The sequence below is a fragment of the Barbatula barbatula genome (assembly GCF_947034865.1).
Source record: "Barbatula barbatula genome assembly, chromosome: 8".
Lineage (NCBI taxonomy): Eukaryota > Metazoa > Chordata > Actinopteri > Cypriniformes > Nemacheilidae > Barbatula > Barbatula barbatula.
Window position 1 is genome coordinate 10,833,447 of NC_136771.1, and position 19,619 is coordinate 10,853,065.

The 19,619-nt window shown below is 39.8% G+C and overlaps 1 protein-coding gene across 3 annotated transcripts in view; it reads left to right on the plus strand.

The window, feature by feature from the left end:
• The window catches only part of gpm6ab (glycoprotein M6Ab), a 53,693-nt gene that overhangs the window by 24,304 nt on the left and 9,770 nt on the right, over positions 1 to 19,619 (plus strand). The window contains exon 1 of one of the 3 annotated variants that reach the window (XM_079461887.1): positions 3,030 to 3,437. The exons of the other annotated variants lie outside the window; for them this stretch is intronic. Within the exon in view, the coding sequence (XP_079318013.1) occupies positions 3,401 to 3,437 (37 nt within the window). The 5' untranslated portion in view covers positions 3,030 to 3,400. Of the gene's footprint in view, positions 1 to 3,029; positions 3,438 to 19,619 lie in introns of those variants that run through there. 3 annotated transcript variants of the gene reach the window in all.

Genomic DNA, 19,619 nt, shown 5'->3' on the forward strand with positions numbered 1-19,619 from the left:
TTGGTTCTTGTCTAAAAACATATTTCAATCAGTGTTGTATAAAAGGCACACAGATGTCAAGACAACTGTTGTTGTATTGGTTGTGTAAAGGTAATCTGTTCCCATTGCTCTGTAAGTATATATAGACAAAATTAAAAGCACTAACAAACTAATGAGTTAATCATTGACATATTAAAACAGATTAGTGTCTAACGTAATCCCATTCTCCTTTCACCCTCTCTCTTTAACTCAAACTAGAATGAATCACGGCATAAATCTGTCAGTAAATATTATTATGCACACTTGGCTAATTTATTGAGGTATGTCTAATTTGATTTGTGTTGCTGAATGAAGTAATTGAAATCTATCTTGTCTAGAGAGTACTGAGACTAATGAATTTGATTTTGTGATTTGAATCCCATATGATCCCATTGTAATGTAGACCGAGTCCAATAACAAAAGAAGAAAATTGTTTAAAAGTTTTTTATGCTTTTTTGCATGTAAGGGGTGCATTTGGTAATAGTGTGTGTGCCAACCAACAACCTTTACGATGTTAATTGAGTGCTGTATGGGAAGAGAAATGCAGAAACCAAATTGTTGCTTTTTTATTATCCATTGGAATCATAAGAAAATCACCCAAAAATATTTTTTTGATAGATTACTGTTATAATTTGTGTACTCAAAAAAAATTGTATTTTGTGTCTATGTTAAAAAATTAGGTGTTGTTAATAGACTTTCCAACATTTTGTTTGCATTATATTAAATTATTTTATGTCTTGCAAAAGCTTGTTTTTATTATTTTGGGTGAAACATGAGCAAGGTAGGTTTACTGTTTGTGAGATTCAGCCAATAATAGACACTATGTTCAAGATTGATGTAGTTAGTGAGACTTGAAACAGATGTGTGTTATGCAAGTACCTGCAGGAACTGCAGAGGGTAATGTTTTTGAGCTTTGGTTTGATTAATTTGAATCATTACCGTGCTGCAGCCCAGCGGGGTAGAAAGCTGAAAAGCAGACACAACAAGGAAACACAACAACACAAAACGCTGTTTGCATCTACACCAATCGAACACTCGGGCAAGACATTAGATATTCTAAGCCGATCAGGATGCTCATCAATGATTATGCAGGCAATAATGATTACAAAACATTTCAGAGAAAAAGAAGCTGAGCGTATAATCCACCATTTAATTTCCATTTTGGTAATCAGCAAACCTGAGTTAATGTTAATCAGCAATTCTGCCATATTTTAAGAATCGATGACCCTCATATCAGGATATCATCACGCAAAAGCCCAAATAGCATCACACACTCCTATTCCTCTGTGTTCCTCAAAAGCTCAGACTTGATTTTAAATGGTGACTGCTCTTTATAATAAATGTGGAGGCCCAATTCTGCCACTTCCTCACTACTCCAGGCATTCTGATTGGATGCCGGCCCTGGGAGTGAGAGCGTGTGGGGGTTATCATTTCCACCTCCTCACTCTGCAGTCAGTGCTGTGAGGGCCCAGTTAAAGATGAAGTGCTATGAAACCTATTCCTTCCTGCAAAGACACACACTCATCTATATGATGTCACTGTGTGGCAGAAACATATGTTGTGTCATTGTGATGTAAAAACCAGTGCTGAGGTACACAGTGTTGTTCTTGCAGGGGTGGGGTTTCCCCTGTAATTTGGAAATCTAAGACAGCTTTCAGAAATGTGAATCATAACCAGGAATGTCTGTAATGAGGGACTCTATGATATTGTATCCTACTCACAATGGGTGTGAAGAAAGTAACAGATAGTGTCTTTGAGCTGAATAACCCGTGTCTCCTGTGTTGAAAACTCCTCCTGTGCTGAAGGAAGAAAGCCCACAACAAACTACACCTGAAGAAACATCAAGGTGTGGAGATGAGATCAGAAACAGCAGCCAACATTCAGCTGTCTGTTTCAGTGTGCAGCTTGTATGAGTCACCCCTCATGAGCATTTCAGCCAATCAGAAAGCAAATGGCAGGTTGGGAGGTAAAGCAGAATTTTACCACAGTGATTACATCCACTACAAGGACAAAAAACACACAGCGGTCTTAAACTCAGCAACATGAGGCCAGAAACACAAACGCGCTTATACAAAGATCTGAGAATCTCAATTCCTCTAATAGGAAATTTACATTTATTAAGCATTTATGATTTTTTTGCCTGATTTCAATTGATATGTTAGTAATTAATTAAAATCTCCAATTATTTATGCTCATTTGCTTACGTTAACACATGCATGTTAATGGAGGTAACATAACAAAATAATATTCTTATGTTGCTTAAGATTTCCAGTTCTTTGTGGGCGTGGCCATTTTCTTCATTGCAAACTCATAGCTCTTTCTTGTTGCTTGGTTCTTAGAGCTGTTGACAGAAGTGTGACAACAATTGTTCAATTTTCAAGCCGAGAGCTAGTGCACTGACACTGATAAAAGCAAAGCCTTCTTTTGAACCGCTGGAGGTGACAGGGGCCTCTAACAGGAGATCGTACCGACTACATTTTTATCATGGTTTTCCGTGATGTCAAAATGAAATCAGCAGCTTTCAGATTCCTGCTGTCCTTATTCATTTTAGCAACATGAATACAGTAGGTCCTATATTTAATATGTTTAGGTTCTCATTCATGAAACACAAGCAAATAAAATCATTCAACTTGGCACATACAAATTCTTTATGCTTGTATTTTATTAACAACTCGTTTGTTTAAACTCCAGAGAAGGTTATTGAATGTTAACTAATGCCTGTATCGTATAGCGCTGTACTAAAGACTCGCTGAGTGCCAGATGACTTTATCACACAGACACCTGTTAGCGCCTCATCAATAATCCTATCACTTTCTCTAAACCCAGAGAAAGAGGTGCACCGTTACATGTGGTGTATGACGAGCCCTAGTCTACTCTCTGATAGCATTGTTCGAAAAATATTCGAAATTTCCAAAATGCTCACAATATTATCTGACACTGTAAAGAGCAGGGTAACAAATGCGTGTATATTGGAGGCTGCATGTAGGAGGGAGGGGGCTCTGCTGGTTACTAGGATACACCCATCCATCTGTTAGTGCGAGGAGTTGTTTTCAATGCGGTGCGTTAAAAAAAACTCAGATTCTTCATTCTTTGCATTGCCAAGGTCCAAAGCTATTTCCTTACCAATATCAAACCTTCTGGTATAAAGCACCGTGAAGGCACTTATAAGAAGACACACTTTCTTGCGATGGACAGCTTTTGAAAGACAGGTGCATGTTGTGTTGAGTGATAGCTGCGGTACCACAGCGGATCTGAGCGCCTCTTTCCCCGATCCACCGCAAGCGCGCACGCACACACACGCGCGCTCCATCTCTCAACCGCGTTCACAGACGCTCATCGGCTTGAACGCTTTGTTGCATTTTATCCACTTTTATAATCCGCGATGGAAGAAAACATGGAAGAGGGACAGACGCAAAAAGGTAACGTGTTACATAATTTCGTGCAGTTTTTCCTTTCCCCATTTTTTATCATGCACGTTTATCTTTGCGTTAATGCGGACGTGTCCATCATCTCAATCTGAAGCCGTTGACGGATACCGCCAATAATTGCGTGTACTTGATTTATTTTGCGCAAATGATCTTATTGTTATAGGTGCCGCACATGTTCTAGCGGCGTTGATAAAGATCTTTGTTTTTTGTAATTGATGCTGATGCGGCTTCAAGTGAAGCAGTCAGTCTGTGCGAAAAGCTTTTTTAGAGTGCGCATATGTGTCTTTTTACGCTTGTCTAAATTGATAATAAGGGTTCTCTTTCATTTTCCCTCTCATTCTTTATTTCGATCATTAGGCTGCTTTGGTTATCACCACAATGCAGCCATTGAAAACAGTCACCAGGTCAGATTAGATTACCGTGGTTGCCTTTGTCTCTCAAAGTGTAGGTTCTATGAGATCACACATCTGATTAAAATCTTTGTGTGTGATGTGATGTGTATTTTGCTTACGGGTTGTGTGCAGTGAGAGGGTGTCTATTGCCGCACATATAGAGAATGTGGTATATAGAATTTCACCCTGTTTTTTCTTTTAAACTCTCAGATTTAAAAATCATTCAACTTCCTAAAGACTACTGAAGTTAATTTAAATACTGTAAATGGATGATGTTAAATTTATCTCCTGCTGATGGTTTGTTTACTCCTAAATGTGCCCGCAAGGATGTCTCTCTCCTACTCACACGCCCACACCCCCTGCTTTCGTTTCTGAATAATTGCCATAGTTGAAGGAGTTGGAGAACAATGGAGGACAAATATAAGGTGGGGCTGTGGGTGAACTGAGACTAATGTCAGTTGCCATGGTATGAGTGGATGTGTGTCATCAAAATGGTGCTTATGAGCAACTGAGGCTCTTTGAGTTATGGCACTGCTGACCCACTTGTGATTGAGAAAGAGAGAGATCACGGTAGAGAGCAAACCAGGACGCCTGAATTATATTTAAAAAACACATATGCATCCTTAAAGGAATTGTTATAGTTTTAGATGTGGATATCTAACAAGCTGAGGATGGAAACTGTATACAGTATAAGAGGTTGAAATGAGCTAGTTGGTATTCAGTTTGGAGGAGAGTTGGAATCCGCCACTGTAAATAGAATATGCGTTGGTAACTGCTGATAGTTGTAAGTGCGAACACCCACGACAAGACTTCTTGTGCACAGCCTACAAAAGCCATTCAACAGATCCGCAATCGTTCAGCGTTTCCTGAGAAAATCAATTATTTCCACTTCAGTCATGTGAGGAAAGACTTTGCAATAGCTGTGCTTAAAGAGCGCCCAGGGGGATGTGTAGTGAGAGATACTCTCAGACCGAGTTCTCCATTTTTGTCGTTCTCTCTCTTACTCACTCATTTCCTCTCAATGAATATCAGCTCTAGCTTTCTAGTTTTCAGTGCCGACTGTCTTGTTCTGCATGGAAATGAAGACATTAGTGTAAAATAATTAGAGTAGAAGTTTGTAGGATGGCATGCGAAGATGATTACAGAATGTTCAGTCACATAAAAACATTGATCTTGCTGTAGATTACATTATTTAAATAGGAACAATATTTTAGCTGCTGATTTTGCTCAATACTTCCAACAGTGGGATTCTGACACGCCTGTAGCCTTGGATGAAACTGGCTGGTTGTTCTGGTTAAGATAGATAAATCATTCATCTTCAGCAGATGGCAAAATGCTCTGGATTAATTCTCATCTTTACCGTTGATAAGTGGATAAGCAGGGAGATAAGCTTCTGTCATAGAAGCGATGGCCTTTCGATACATACAAAAGCAATTTGTGTCTTTGTGTCTTTGTGTGACAGCTTTGTTTTAACACAGTCGAAAATGTATTTATTAATCATGAAGCAATAGCCTCCTTTTTAGGTCTGTGGTCATGAGTAAAGTGGTTTGTGTTTCACATAATTGTTTTTTATTTGAGCTTAAAGGTCTTTCATGACGTATTTAATGTTGTCACTTTAATGTTGATAGTGCTCAATCAGATTTTATACAATTTGGAATTACTATGGGAGTCAATGGGGGGCAAGATCTGTTTGGTTATAAGCAGTCTTCCAAAAATCTTTCTCTGTGTTCATCAAAAAAAAAAATACATTTAAAAAAATATTTCAGGCCTTTAACAAAACAGACATTGAAGAACAATACATTACTTATTAGGTTTAGATCATTCATCTCTATATGAACAGTTTATATCTATCAGTTGTCACGACTAGGACTTTTCACCTCTCATTAAGTTGATTTAGTCTATCTGGTGTTCTGATCCTCGCATTGCAGAGCCACAGATCTTGCACAACCTGTAGACATCTCAGCTTGCTGTAGATGTCTTCAAAAGACCTGGTGGAGACGCTGTCAGCTGTAATCACCCTCTCTCACAACAATGCCAACACCCAATTAAAATCAGTGAGCTGTCACACCACAGGCCTTTAGACATTTCCAAACAATAAGAACTCGAGAATAAAATTATTTCAAACACGCTGAAAAACAAATCTTTCTGCTGGAAGAGAATGCAGAGTTATACAGTAGACTTTACAATATTAAGAATGTCAGGCTTTTGTTTCAAAGTCTCACTAGCTTTACTGTAAAATAAACAGACACAGGAAGGAATAAGGGTTAACATGGTTAGACAAGATATTAGAGGATTTGTGAACCCCGTCTTTGACTGTAGCGAAAGAAATAGGGCATTTATAGAAAATGGTATGGAACTGGGTAGAGTGTTTGTTGCTCCAGGCGACAGTGATTATTATGATTTCATTGATGTTACATACAATACAGCAAAAATGTAGATAGTGGACCATTTTAAACATATATGAATCCTTTCTGAGGGGAATTTAACATTTATTTAATATGTAATATCTTCGTATTTAAACCACTCAGCAAAAAAGATACACCATGATACCTGCGACTGATCTGAATTTTATCTGAATTTATGGGTGCAAACTAGGTACATCCTTAGCAAGAGATGAAAAGATATGAGTTCATGCCATGTGCTATGAAGTAGAAACAAATATTGCTTGAATAAAAGGGTGTTCCCTTTCTGCCGGTCTCTCGAATGGGATTTGACTTGAGAACCTATCATCTCCGATTATACTTTGAAAAAGCCAATGAACTTGGTGACTCTGCCCTTTACATACCGGTATAAAAGGGAGATGGTGCCCATTCATTCACCTTTTTGTTCTTTGGAACCTCCGAGGCATATGCTGAGCGATCTTCGATCTTCGTACTGGATCTATGACGCAGAGCAGCGGACCTTATTCTGGCGTTTTGCGACTTCCCCTGGGCGTTTCAGTAGCTGGTCGGAGGTGTCTTCAAAGAGAATATTTTTAAATGACCAAGGCTCCCTTCCAAAGCTTGTTAATCCTCGCCATCACTGATGCTTAGGGCTTACACTGTGGTGGGTCAAGCTGCCTCCGCCCTTCACGCCATGGCCATCCTGCAGATCCACCAGGCTAAGGCTCACACCTTGGGCTCAATCCTGCCAGAGTCTGCTTTCTCGATGCGACATCGCCAAAGACTTTCAAGTTTTCAGGCCCTTCCTTGCTGCGACCCAGCCCCTGCCAGGGTGTTGAGGTCCTGGACGGTGTCAGCATCCCAGCAGCCCCGCCCCTTTGTACCTCCGCCCCTCCTCAGGTGACCCCCGGGGACAGAGATCTCAATGGAGGGCATCAACTCAGCAGCCCTCTAAGAAGAGACCCAGGACATCGGGCACAGCTCCAGCCATGCTATCGCTGTCAAGCCGCACTGGGTCTGTCCTTGCCACATCCCACCTCCAGCCGGGCCCCTCTCAGGGCCTGATGCCCAATTGGCTCTACGAGAGCTTCCTTCTCCCTGGGTGGCCACAGCATGTAGCAGCCTCAACTCAACGTCGCGACATGCCACTTCCGCAGCCCTCGACACTCTCCATGCGACGGTGCATCCAGCAGTGAGGAACTAAGGCAGGTAAGTCAGAAGACCCGCTCGTCTCTCCAGGGCTCCGCCCCTGGTGAGACAGCCATGCTGCCCACCACAGAACCTCCCTCCACAGAGGCAATGAAGCAGATCTCCCCGCTAGTTCCTCCGTCACTATGTATAGGGGCCTGGTCACAGCTCCCCAGCATGTCACTCTGGCTAGTGAGGATGATCCGTCTCGACTATGCGGCAGTCAGCGGTCCCCCTGAAACACTCAGAGGCTCCGGGGGCATATGGTGTCCTCGTCGGCAGCCATGCTGCATGGGTTGATGCATATGAGACCGCTCAAGCATTGACTTCAGAGTCGGGTTCCCTGGAGAGCGTGGGACACCGGCACAAGACGTGTTCCCATCACGTCTTGCTGCCGGCGCACCCTGGACCCTTGCACAAACATGTCTGTCTCCGGGCTGGAGTCCCGTTAGATCAGGTGGCCAGGCATGCCGTGGTATGGCAGATGCCTCCCTGCTCGGCTGAGGTGTGGAGTGCAATGGGCAGGCAGTGTCGGGGCGCCGGACGGGCCCCCACCTCCAGTGGCATTCATGCCATAGCGTACATCAACCGTCAGGTGACTTACGTTCACAGCAGATGTCATAAACCTTCTTCAGGAGAGTAAGTGCGCTACTCCAGCCTCCCTATTTCCTCCACTGGAGGAAATATGGGCATTCCATCCATCACTAAGCACTTCCGGTTTACAAGCCCGGCGGTGCAGCTCGTATTCAAGCCCAGTATATAGGAGTTACCTTCACGAGGTGAACCCTTGTATTTGGGCTAGTGCTCCACATGTAGTAACTCCCCTCCTTGGGTAGTCCTGTCTGACAGTTTCTCACTCTTGGTTCCCCTGTCAGCAAACCTGTGACCTCCCCACGGTGGACTTCACTGCTTCTGTGCACCCCTGGTTGGGCCACAGCACTACTACCATGAGTTCTCCCCACTGGTGAGACCGTGTAGGTGGTCTCCGTAGCTTCCACCCTCCAGCGAGGGGGTAGCGCTTCCCAGTGCCCCTTACTGTGTTGGACGGCCTACTCGCCTCTAGAGTAACATGGCCACCGCCTGTGTGTCTCTGATATCTCCGATTATACTTTGAAATGGCCAATGAACTTTTTCCCATGTTGGAGGATCATTATAATTAAAAAGTGAGACCAAGTATGCAGTTTATGATAATAATAATAACTTGTTATATTTTCTTTCCAATGTATCATTTTTTGGAGGATCTATTACAGAAAGGCAGTATAATATTAATATACATAACTATGTGTTCAGAGGTGTATAAAGACCTTTCATAATGAAGGGTTATGTTTTTATTACATATCTACATACAGCGCAGGTCCCCTTGCATGAAATTTGCCATGTTGTTTCTGAAAAAGCCCTAAACTAGAGCATGTGGGTCTTCTGCCCCCCTGCTGCAGCTCCCGTCTTTATAAGGCCCTTTGGTCCATTCTATCACAAGTGGACGAAAGAGGCACACACCCGTTTACACCTGCTGCTGTAATCCATCTATTTGGTCCACTTTTGACCACTTCTGTCACGATTTCTTCAAGAAAAGCATACACATTTACCCAATCTGGGGAAGTGTATTGGTAAATATAATTCAAAATACTGCTGTGAAAAAATATTTTAAAACTTGTCATTTGAAAATACAAAAATAAAATATTTTTTACAAGCAATCATTTGAAGGCGATAGTAACAGTGGAGTTAGATACACAATAGAAAGAGAGAAAGGTTTTCTAATCAGCAATCCATCAACCACTCCAATCACACACTTACAGACACATGTAGGCCTTCACGTAATTTTATTATTATCATCTTTATTGATTTATCTCATTCTCCTGTGACCTACCAGCAATTGATCAGAATGTTGTTTTTTTATTACTTGAACCACCTGACCACAAGTATTACTGCGATCCGGCATCACTAGACAACACAAGATACTCTCATTTGCGCAAAACTTTTCTCCTATGACTTTCAGTAGTATATTACTAGATACTTTACCTTAAAGCACTTTGAGCACAAAAGCAGTTTCTTTTCATTCTTTACTTACAGTAAATCAACGTATAGCGAAAGCGATTGGAAAAAGTTGCTTTGGAAACACTCTCGCTAAATGTTAATGTTGTACGTCAGCTAGGGGGTGGGTTACCCGTGCATTGACTCATCCAGATGCGCTATGATCATCCATTCATTATTGCTAGCATTCACAGGAACAACATTAATGTGTTGTCCTTAAATGAACACGCAATACACAAAATGTATTGTTTTTACAGCGTTGAAACCAAACTGTTATAAAGAATTAAATCGATATATTTGAAGTATTTAAGTATTTTAAAATACAAAATACAGTCTCACAAAGTATTTAACTACAAATTACATTTGAACTTAATGTTAAGAAAAATACACATTACAAAATATTCAAAAGTAATTAAATACTTATTTCAAATACATGTCTTCTCTGAGCACTGTATTCTGCTTGGTACGTTTTACATCTTCCAACCAAACTTTTAAGTCTTTAGCCGGCATAGTTTAAATCCTGTCTGGCTAGCGCGCATCTCATAATGTTTATGCATGATGTCCGTATGCGGAGAATAGGCGATCTCTTGTGGCGGTTAGTCCTGTGTCAACCACCGTATTGCTTCCAACGGGAGTGGATTGAGCCATTGGTTGCGATTCGCAACCTCACCGCTGCTAGGTGCTGCTAAATACACTGGACCTTTAATGACAATGATGTATTAGGTATCTACCAAAGCAAAATCTGACCTACATTGGTTCATTTACTAGACAAAGCAACTTAAGGTGGACAATAATATTTTTGCCAAAAATTACTTAAGTAAAAGTACTTAAATAAATAAGTTTTTATTTACTGTACTTATTTAAGGTCGGGATGTATTTATTGAAATATCTGATAATGTAGACTACAGATACAAAAAAATGTACTGAGTGAAAACATTTCATAACTTTAATGTAAGTAAAATGGAAATCAAATGGAAAATGTATAGTTTAACAATTTACTGTGCTGTTATTGTTTATTCAGAGACAGACCTCCTTGCACTTGACTTGATATTGCCCTCCCTTTTGGCCAAGCCATACAGTGCATTAGTCCTCATTGTGTCTATATGACGAGCCATTTAATATTGTTCTAGTACAACATGCTCATGCACAAATAAGGACTGTTCAATTGCGAGTTTCCGTTCGAAAGTGTACGAATTCAGCCATCTATCTTATACGTAAGCGTAGTAATTAATTAATATATTAAAAAAAAAACACAATTACCACATAGCAGGGGGCAGGGATGTTTGTTTACCTCAGAATGTATTCTCAGATATGTTGTTGTGATGCTCAGTAATTAGCTAATGATAAGTCAGTGTGAACACACTGTGCACGTGTGATCTTTTCACATTGTGCTCAGCCCTAACACAAAGCACTGCTATACACGGGAGGTGGTGTGATGAGACGGGTGTCCCAGGTCCATTGTATGGTAATGCAGGAGGGAGTACGTGCCACTTTCTCTTTGTTGGGCACCCTTCCCCCACCGCAATAGCGTAATCCCCCTCCTTGCTGTCTGGCTGGGGCAGCTCAGCTGAGAGTTGATCCGATTGCCTCAGAACCTCTGGGATGATGGGACAAACACACACACACAGTTTAATCATCATTCTATGCTGAATGTTGAAAGTTCTGGCGTTTGTGGTGATGATTTTGAAATAGCATGCTGATAAAAATAAAAAAAAATAAAAAAGATTGGCATGAATTTTAATGCTGTTCCAAGTTTATATTATAGTTATGTTATGGTTTTTGTAATAAACCCTGATGGACACCAGTACCTGCATACCATGCCGGGACGTTGTTTTTACCAATTGCTAAGGGTCATGTGTTTCTGAAATCTTGAGTGAAATCTGCTACAGCCATTATGCTTTCCAACTCAACATTTTCCTTCTTTTGTTCTGCTGTCTTTAGAGATGTAATAATTCAGCCATACTACAGTAAATAGTCGATGTTGGAATTCATTTGTGGATGTTCAACATCCTGAAGCCCTTTTAAAGAAAGACCATACATAATTTTAATCCCTGCCCACTCATACACATATAAACAGTCTGCCAGGTTTTAGATAATCATTCACCACTAAACGGGATGAGAGTGCTTCACCAAATTAAAGAAACTGGCTTCCGATTCACTCTGTCAATGGCTGAGACTGTATTCATCTAATGCCAAAAACCAAGCTATAGTGACGGATGCCAAATGGGCTATTGTTCAAATAAAATTAAAAGATTGGAAATTATCTTTTTTTTATGTGACAGGTCAAGATAGGTTGATCTGTGAACGAAGTTGTTTCTGGGACATTGAAAGGTACTTGTTAGCATATGTGTATTTATACATTTGCCTATGTGGATCTCCAAGAGTTGGCCTTAAAAGCATACTATGCGCATTAAAGTTAAAAAGTTTAAAAAATCCTGTTTGCAACTAAAATAAATACGGCAGTAAAATTAGAAATAAACTTTTTACACAAATATCAACATATAAACATATGAAAGTAATTCATACAGTTACAGTACTGTACATGAATATATGGACATATAATATCAGATTTCTCCACTTGCCTTATTTCCTTCTCTAGTACTTAACTGGCCTCATGTGGAACCACAGATTATTTGACCTTTTTTACTAGTGCTGATCTGACGTTGCCGATCTGTAAAAAAACTAGTTAGACATAGTGAAATGCTTTCATATTAGTCAAAACCCACAGCCGAAGTTTGACTTCCTGAGCTTCCTTCCTTTTATTCCCCATTAACCCTTAAAGTCCGGGTAAAAATTAATTCTGAGAATTGTTTATGAACATATTGTAGATGTTTGAAATGTTTTGCTGAAACACATTACAAAGACACAGAAGTATGTTGTGCTGAACTTTGGAGTTAAGCCGCTAAACAGTTTTTCACTATTTTCTACTGCGCGCATCGATTCGCATGTGTTTGAATTCAAATCCTCCCATAAAATTCTTTTCTTCACTACTGGGGATTCAGGTTGAGCGACACGAGTGGGCATGACTTCAGCGCCAACAGCGGATACGCCCCCATCCCCCAGTGTTTGAGAACAGAGAGTCCTGCTTATTTTTCCAAGATTTTGATAACTTTTATGTTTTTGTTTTTTTCGCCATTCAGATTTGGCTGGGTGGTTAATAACACAATTTTCTGTTGTATGACAAACTCAGAACACATATTTTAATGTCACTTTACTCTCACTTTAAGTTCGATCTGTGTGAGTTGTGTCAGATTCTCCATTGTCCCACTGATTTTGTTTATGTGCGGTAAGTAGGTCATTGCACTTGAGCATAATTTGCTTTGGGTTGGCATGGCAACATCACTGGCAGATTAAATGTGTAGATGAGTCGGTTCATAAATCTACCGGATGCTCAATGCAAATATAATATGCATTTTAATTATAACATATACATGAATGCACGAGCAACTCATTTGCATTAATGCAGTGAGACATTTGTTTCTATCATTGAGGTTTTGTTTAACTGAGCTCTGGACAGTAATGCTATTTGGCTTTTGTGTTTCAATACTTTACATGCCCCCAGTTTTCACATTTAACCCGAATTGGTCCTAATGGGGTTAATGGGAGAAGTTGCTCAGTATTTTAATTAGCCACCCGTGCAGCACTTTACAGCCACGGCTGCTCTGCTCTGCTCTTTTTCTGAGAGCTAAAGTAACCATTAGATAATTATGACCTTTGACCTCATTGGGCAGTGGGCGGGGGGCATAATCCCCTCATGACTGTTTGACAAGAGTCTGGCAGATGGAGCAAATGAACGAGAGTGATATGGATGGGATGGCTGGGTCAAAGGGACTGCCTTTTGTTGTTGTACACGCTATATTCATATTCATCACGCATATACAGATTAACATTTACATCATTATTTTATAATAGATAAATACTATGTATAATAATTGTACCTATTCATTTCAAGATAAAGATTAGTGATGGTATGTTTATTGTGTCCTGCCAAATGATGCTTCATGATTGCTTCATGCTTAGTTACTTCTTATTTTTTGCATATTGTATTGTTGTCATAAACCCTCTCAGACCCTAAAGCCCATTTTTAGGTCACGACCCACAAGTTGAGATTGCTTTATACCTGTCACAGTGCTTTCAGACTGACCCTGCCAGAAGTACTAATAGACTTCTTTTGCACGGCTCACACTGTTCATTTAGAGGAGACCCAAGAAAGAAATAGACAAAGAGAAAAAAGGAAAGACAGGGAAATGGAGGGGGTTTGTGGTGGGAGAGTTGAATTATTGATAGTGATGGCAGGCCCCTCTTCGCGTCGCGCTGCACTGTTTTTGAATAATGGATGCTGCCTCCTGCATGTGCTTGACTCGCTCGCCCATTTGTCTAGCTGCTGTAAAGTATGCTCAACCAAGCCCATTGATGGGAAAATGAAACACAGAGCGAAAGAATCAACACATGGTCACTGAATGACAGGAGCAGAGTGGTGATTAGTGTGAATCTGAAGGAAACACTGGACAGGTGACAGTTCCAAACTACTTAGTTCACCTAAGTATTTAAGTTTAGCCAGCAGGAATAAGCAAGCAGTTGTGAGCAGACTTTGGGTTTTGTGGCCCAACATTAATGTGCAGAACAAATGAGTGTGGTCACAAAAGTCTAAAATGGGCAAAAATAAACAGACCATTCTTGAAAACAGACACAATGGAGATTTCCTTGCTGAACCACTATCAAACGTTGTCTCTTTGTTTTATCCAGTTAGCCTGTTAGTTGGGGATTCTGTTGTTACAGTCACTCAATTTGACTGTAGCAGCTGCTCCCCAAATATAATACAGTTTTACCCTTTAATGTATCCCTTTCAAATTTAACAAGGGCCTAGCGCAGAAATGCCACTGAAAAAGGAAAAAAATGCTAAAGATGTTTAATAAACGGCAAGAAATTAAGTAAATAATTTTTTTACATTTGTTATCAATTTGTTATATTTCTATTTTAAAATACTAGTTGTGGGTTTAGCACCTCTGCAGTAATAGTAAAACAATAGTGGTTAGTGTAGCTAGTAAATATGTTTTTAAATATTGGGCACTAATTAAAAACACTAAAATAAAAGACACAGACTAATAAAAGACAATGAAATGTATATATTTTCAATTTATAAATAAATTTAAAACAAACACCCACGAGGGGGTAACATAACAAAACAAGGAAATATAATAAGACAGGACTAAGACTCGCTACAGTGATACAAAACTTAAATTAACTTTTGACATAAACTACACATGACTAAGCTGACATGCACAAGCACCAAACAAATCACAATGAACCAGCACAAGAGAAGACACACGAGCATTAAATAAGGGACCGAATCAAGAAGGGAACAGGTGAAGGGCATGAATCAATAACGAGGAGACGAGAGGGCGGGAACAGAGACGAGACCGGAGAGAGTTTATTGAAGGCCATACGGGCCATAAATGCCTCTCTCCACACAAAACATGAGACTCTGTCATGATCCTGCCACCAAAACAAGAGAAACTTGACATGATGCGGCAGAATCATGACAAATATGGGTTTTATTAGAAAAACTCAAAAGTAAATAAAGCATACACGGGCCACGGTTTCATTTGTTATTAATATTTGTTGATCCTCTAGTCTAGATTTTGCCATGCTTCCATAAGATCTTCCCAAAGCTGAGCTTCAGTGTACACTCCAAGTGAACATGCATGAAACGTTTTTAAAATATCTTTTATAATCTATACCGCCCAGTGCCCATCCCCCCAAAAAAGTCACTCACAATAATATTTTGTTGGACCGCCTTTAGCTTTGATTACGGCACTCATTCGTAGTTCATGTCCGGAGTTGCATACATTTTAGGCCATGATCATGTTTTGATGATGGGAGAGTCGGACCGCAGAGCAAAGTCTTGCAGCACATCCCGAAGATTCTCAATGGGTTAAGGTCCATGCTCCCTGAACCACTTTGAGCCATATGAATCCTGGCATTGTCTTGGAATATGCCCTTGCCATCAGGGAAGAAAAAAATCCATTGATGGAATAACTTGGTCATTCAGTAAATTCAGGTAGTTAGCTGACCTCATTCTTTAGGCACATAACTTTGCTAAACCTAGACCTGACCAACTGCAGCAACCCCAGATCATAGCACCCAGGTGGTGACTTTGTTTGGATAGGCAGTTTATATGAATTCAAATAAAGCGACATGTAATTTTGGACATCGCTTTTGGACACTTGTGTATAAACCTCCAACATAATATGTACAATAAACAATGTAATCACTAGACATATTCATCAATGTATTGAATGGATGAAGATTTGAATGCAGGAGACACTAAAACAAAGAGGACTGTGTCCGCTGAGGTAACATCAACAGAGGTCAGTTTAGTAGAGCGGTTTGTGACCCAACGTCTTCTGAGTGAAACTCTTGCCTGTGACGGCTGACAGCTGGCCTGTCATCTCCACTGAAGGAGAAAACAATGTTCAGCTCATCTGCCCTTAAAGCAGCAGTAAATATCTCACAATTCACTTAGTATACTTGTAAACATGAGTAAATTGCCTGTGAAGTATAGTCATCATCAGCGTTTATAGCTTGTTATATCAGAACTTTTAGTGTCTGTAAGTTGTTGACTACTGTTTGTCAAGCACTGCTTTGAAACTCGGGTCATAAAATTAAATGCCTGTCATAATGCTTATAATGCATGCAATTAAAGTAGGCTCATCCAGGAACAGACCGATAGAATATTTTGCAATTTTAGCTGCTCTTATACAAATGCATTTCTGCCGCTGGTCAACAGCAGCTTGTTAAATATATTTCATTAATCCATGTAATCTCATAGGCTGTATTCAACCTTCACTTAAGAAGCTGTCCAATTAAGACTTTGGTGTGAAACTGAGAAGCAAACTATGCAATCAACATAAAGACTTCATGCTAATTCACAGGTTTTAATGAAAGCGTGCAATTTTTGGCTGTCCTTGCCTGTCAAGCCCAAAAGAATGATGGGGCATGTTAAGAGAATCTCAGGGTCTCATTTTGCTTGCTGGTCTCACTGTTGCACAACCTTTATATTATTTCCATTGACAATACCGAACATGCTGTATGCCTGCAAGCAGTCTTATACTTAGACCACGTTTACACAACAAAAAAAGTATTTCCTTTGCACTTTTTTAAAATGTTCCTGTACATACACATGACAGCATTGTCATAACGATGTGCATTTACACAGATCCATGTAAAACGAATACAAAAGTTGCATTATGCATGCCAGGCCATTGTATGGCGATGTTGCTTCGTAAAGAAACAAAATGTGTCTGAGCACATTCACAGTTATAAGCCAAAAGTGCATTTACATACACTTGGTCGACGTGTGCTTAAAGTCCGGCGAATTTAAATAATGTGTCTCTGCTGGTCTTAGTGCTGCAGTAAAACCACTTTTTGCTGGAGAAACGTTAAAACATATATCGATAAAAAGCTCAAACACAACGTTTGCCTTCTGTAGACCGCCATATTGTTTTGGGTATTCTCGAGCGACTAAACACTTGGTCCCCGATTCAATATGGCCTTTGTAAGCTTTTACGATTTTCAATTTTACAAGATTTTCAATTCACATTTTAAGCATTTTTTTATTATTTCAGTTTTATTCTTTGGTGATTAAAGGCAAGGCTTTGGGCATTAAGTGCAAACATATCACACAGATCACATGTGCAAAGGCTGCTTAGTCCTCCAATTTCTCTCTTTTAAGATAAAATGTATTCAGACGAATCCAAATTACAGACATTACTTAATCATGTCCGTAAAGGTCTGTATTATGATTCAAGACCGCAAGAGATTGCCGGGTAATTGGAAAGTTGATGTTGATGTTGTTCATGTTCAGCCTAATGTGACTTAATTATTATTTCTATGTTGTTAAATTTTTTCTCATGTCTTCAAATTACATGAAATTTATTACAAACATTACAAGTTAATTCCATGATTGTGGGCTTGGAATGGTGTGACACTGCCAACCTTAATCACAGGTCTTTCATATTTTTCACGCTGAGTGGATTTAGGATGTTTGACAGTTTAGTCACAAGCTCTTTTTGGTTAAACATTCGCAAAACCCACAGGCGTTAAGGATGACTGATAGTAATGATTTATCAAAAAAGGCTTTCGCCTGACACAGACGATTTGCATTATAAATTGATGTTATTATAATTATAATATAATGATAATTAGGATTGTTATGCGAGATGGCTGTTTTACAGAGGGGATGCTTTTTGACATCATCTTCAACAAGGAGGATGCCATCCCCTCGCATCCGGAAAGACTTTAGTGTATAAACACTAGCAAGTATACCCATAAGTATAACCATAACTGTATAATCACTATACGCACACTATATTATAATATCTAACCAAGCTGCCCAGGTGTTCAGGATCCATATGGCGAATTGAAATGCCATCGGTGTCCTTTGTAATCCATCAAAGATGGTCATGCCAATCCAAAAAGAACTCTTTCGAACTGGTCAGTGCTAATTGAGCAAATGCAATCCAGTGCAATCTGTCAAACGCACACAGCTCAAAGTAAAAGATCAATTATGATTATGGGAGTTCAATTATAAACGATCTCTGTCAAATGTCTCGTATGAAAATGTAATTGATGGCAGTTATGATGTGCAGTGCACAGGTTCTCACTTACACAGATGTGATGCTCAGCTCCTCCTCCTGTTTCTGGTTGATCTGCGGTCACTCAGCGTGCCATTAGAAGCACACTAGGGAGCAGCTTCATATTCCAGTCAGGCCAGCAGTTGACTGCAGCTAACAGAGATGCTCGGAGCTTATATGACATTTTAATAATATGTGTGCTATACTATGGCATTTTCTAAAGAAGCTATTTAAATATATACATTTAACTAAGGCCTAGTCCTGGCTTAAGCTAAGACCTGTCTGGAAAACCATGCCACAAAAATGTGCAATTATTGCAAGTATGCTTCATCACACAGTCAATAATAGAGGTCATTTGGCTTTTCCTCAGAAGCCGTGGGTTTGTTTTCATCCAACTATAAGTGCCAGGTATTCCAAGATTCTTACACCGTGTCTACACCGATACGCCGCATTTAGTGTGGGCAAAATGAAACAGTATAATCAGTTCTAATGCGTTCTATTGTCTTTTGTCCGGTGTAGACACGATGTTATGCTTTGGAATGTTGGCTGAAGGTGCAGATGCTTTTACAATGCCAAAGTTGCCAGATGAAAAGTAGAGAGATGCCACAGCTGTAAGCTTTCACATCTGCCCAGTTGTTAAATATGACCCACTCACTACACAGACAAGGGATTACACACACTGGCTAGAGAGGGAATAAGACAGTTGTTCCAGTTGTAAACCTAAATTACTCCAGCAGTGCTGCATGTGGATAAACCGACGTGTCATCTGGAATGAAACGTAGGCATACCTATACCCACCATATGATTTTATTTTCCTTTTGGTTAGTGTTTATCATTAACCATAAGATACTGTATGTCCATAAAATGTTGACAGCTTCTTAAAATTCATGAACAGTTTCACTCACCATATTTATTTAAAAAAGTCTCTATGAGAAAAGGGAGGTGGAAAGCATTTTAATGGGCCGTGATTAAGAGCGTCTGGGCCGGTGGACAAGCAGGCAGAAACCATAGCTGGCTGATATACTACTGAGAGCAGGGAGCTATTCATCTGAGTGAGGGACGAGCTGCTTTATACCTGCTATAAAATAAATTCTCTCTAAGCCTTAATAGTGTCAGTATATGTAGGGTTCTTGTTTTCTTCCATTAGTGTTCCCTTGAAAGTGTCAGCTAATTATACAATGTCTGTATTAGTGCTTCATTTGTTATTTGAAATGTAGTTGTAATGAGTTATGAGCTATAATGAATTTGAGCTTTTGTTTGGAGCTGTCTGTTAATGTCACATCATTTTGTGGAGTGAGTGGCTCATCTTTAAGACTCTTTTTGTAGATTTGTTATGATTTTCTCTGGGTTTTAATAATTATTTTATTATGCTGGGCAGACACAGTCTTGCTCAATTGATCTCACTGCAAATAATCAGTATTATTGTTTTCCAGTAAAAATACACAAACACCCGTAACTCAAGACAAAGTTACATGAGGATTCCGTACACTGCTCCAACAAACACCGTCAAATGGGTTCAGTGTGAAAACCCTTTGTGGTTTGGTG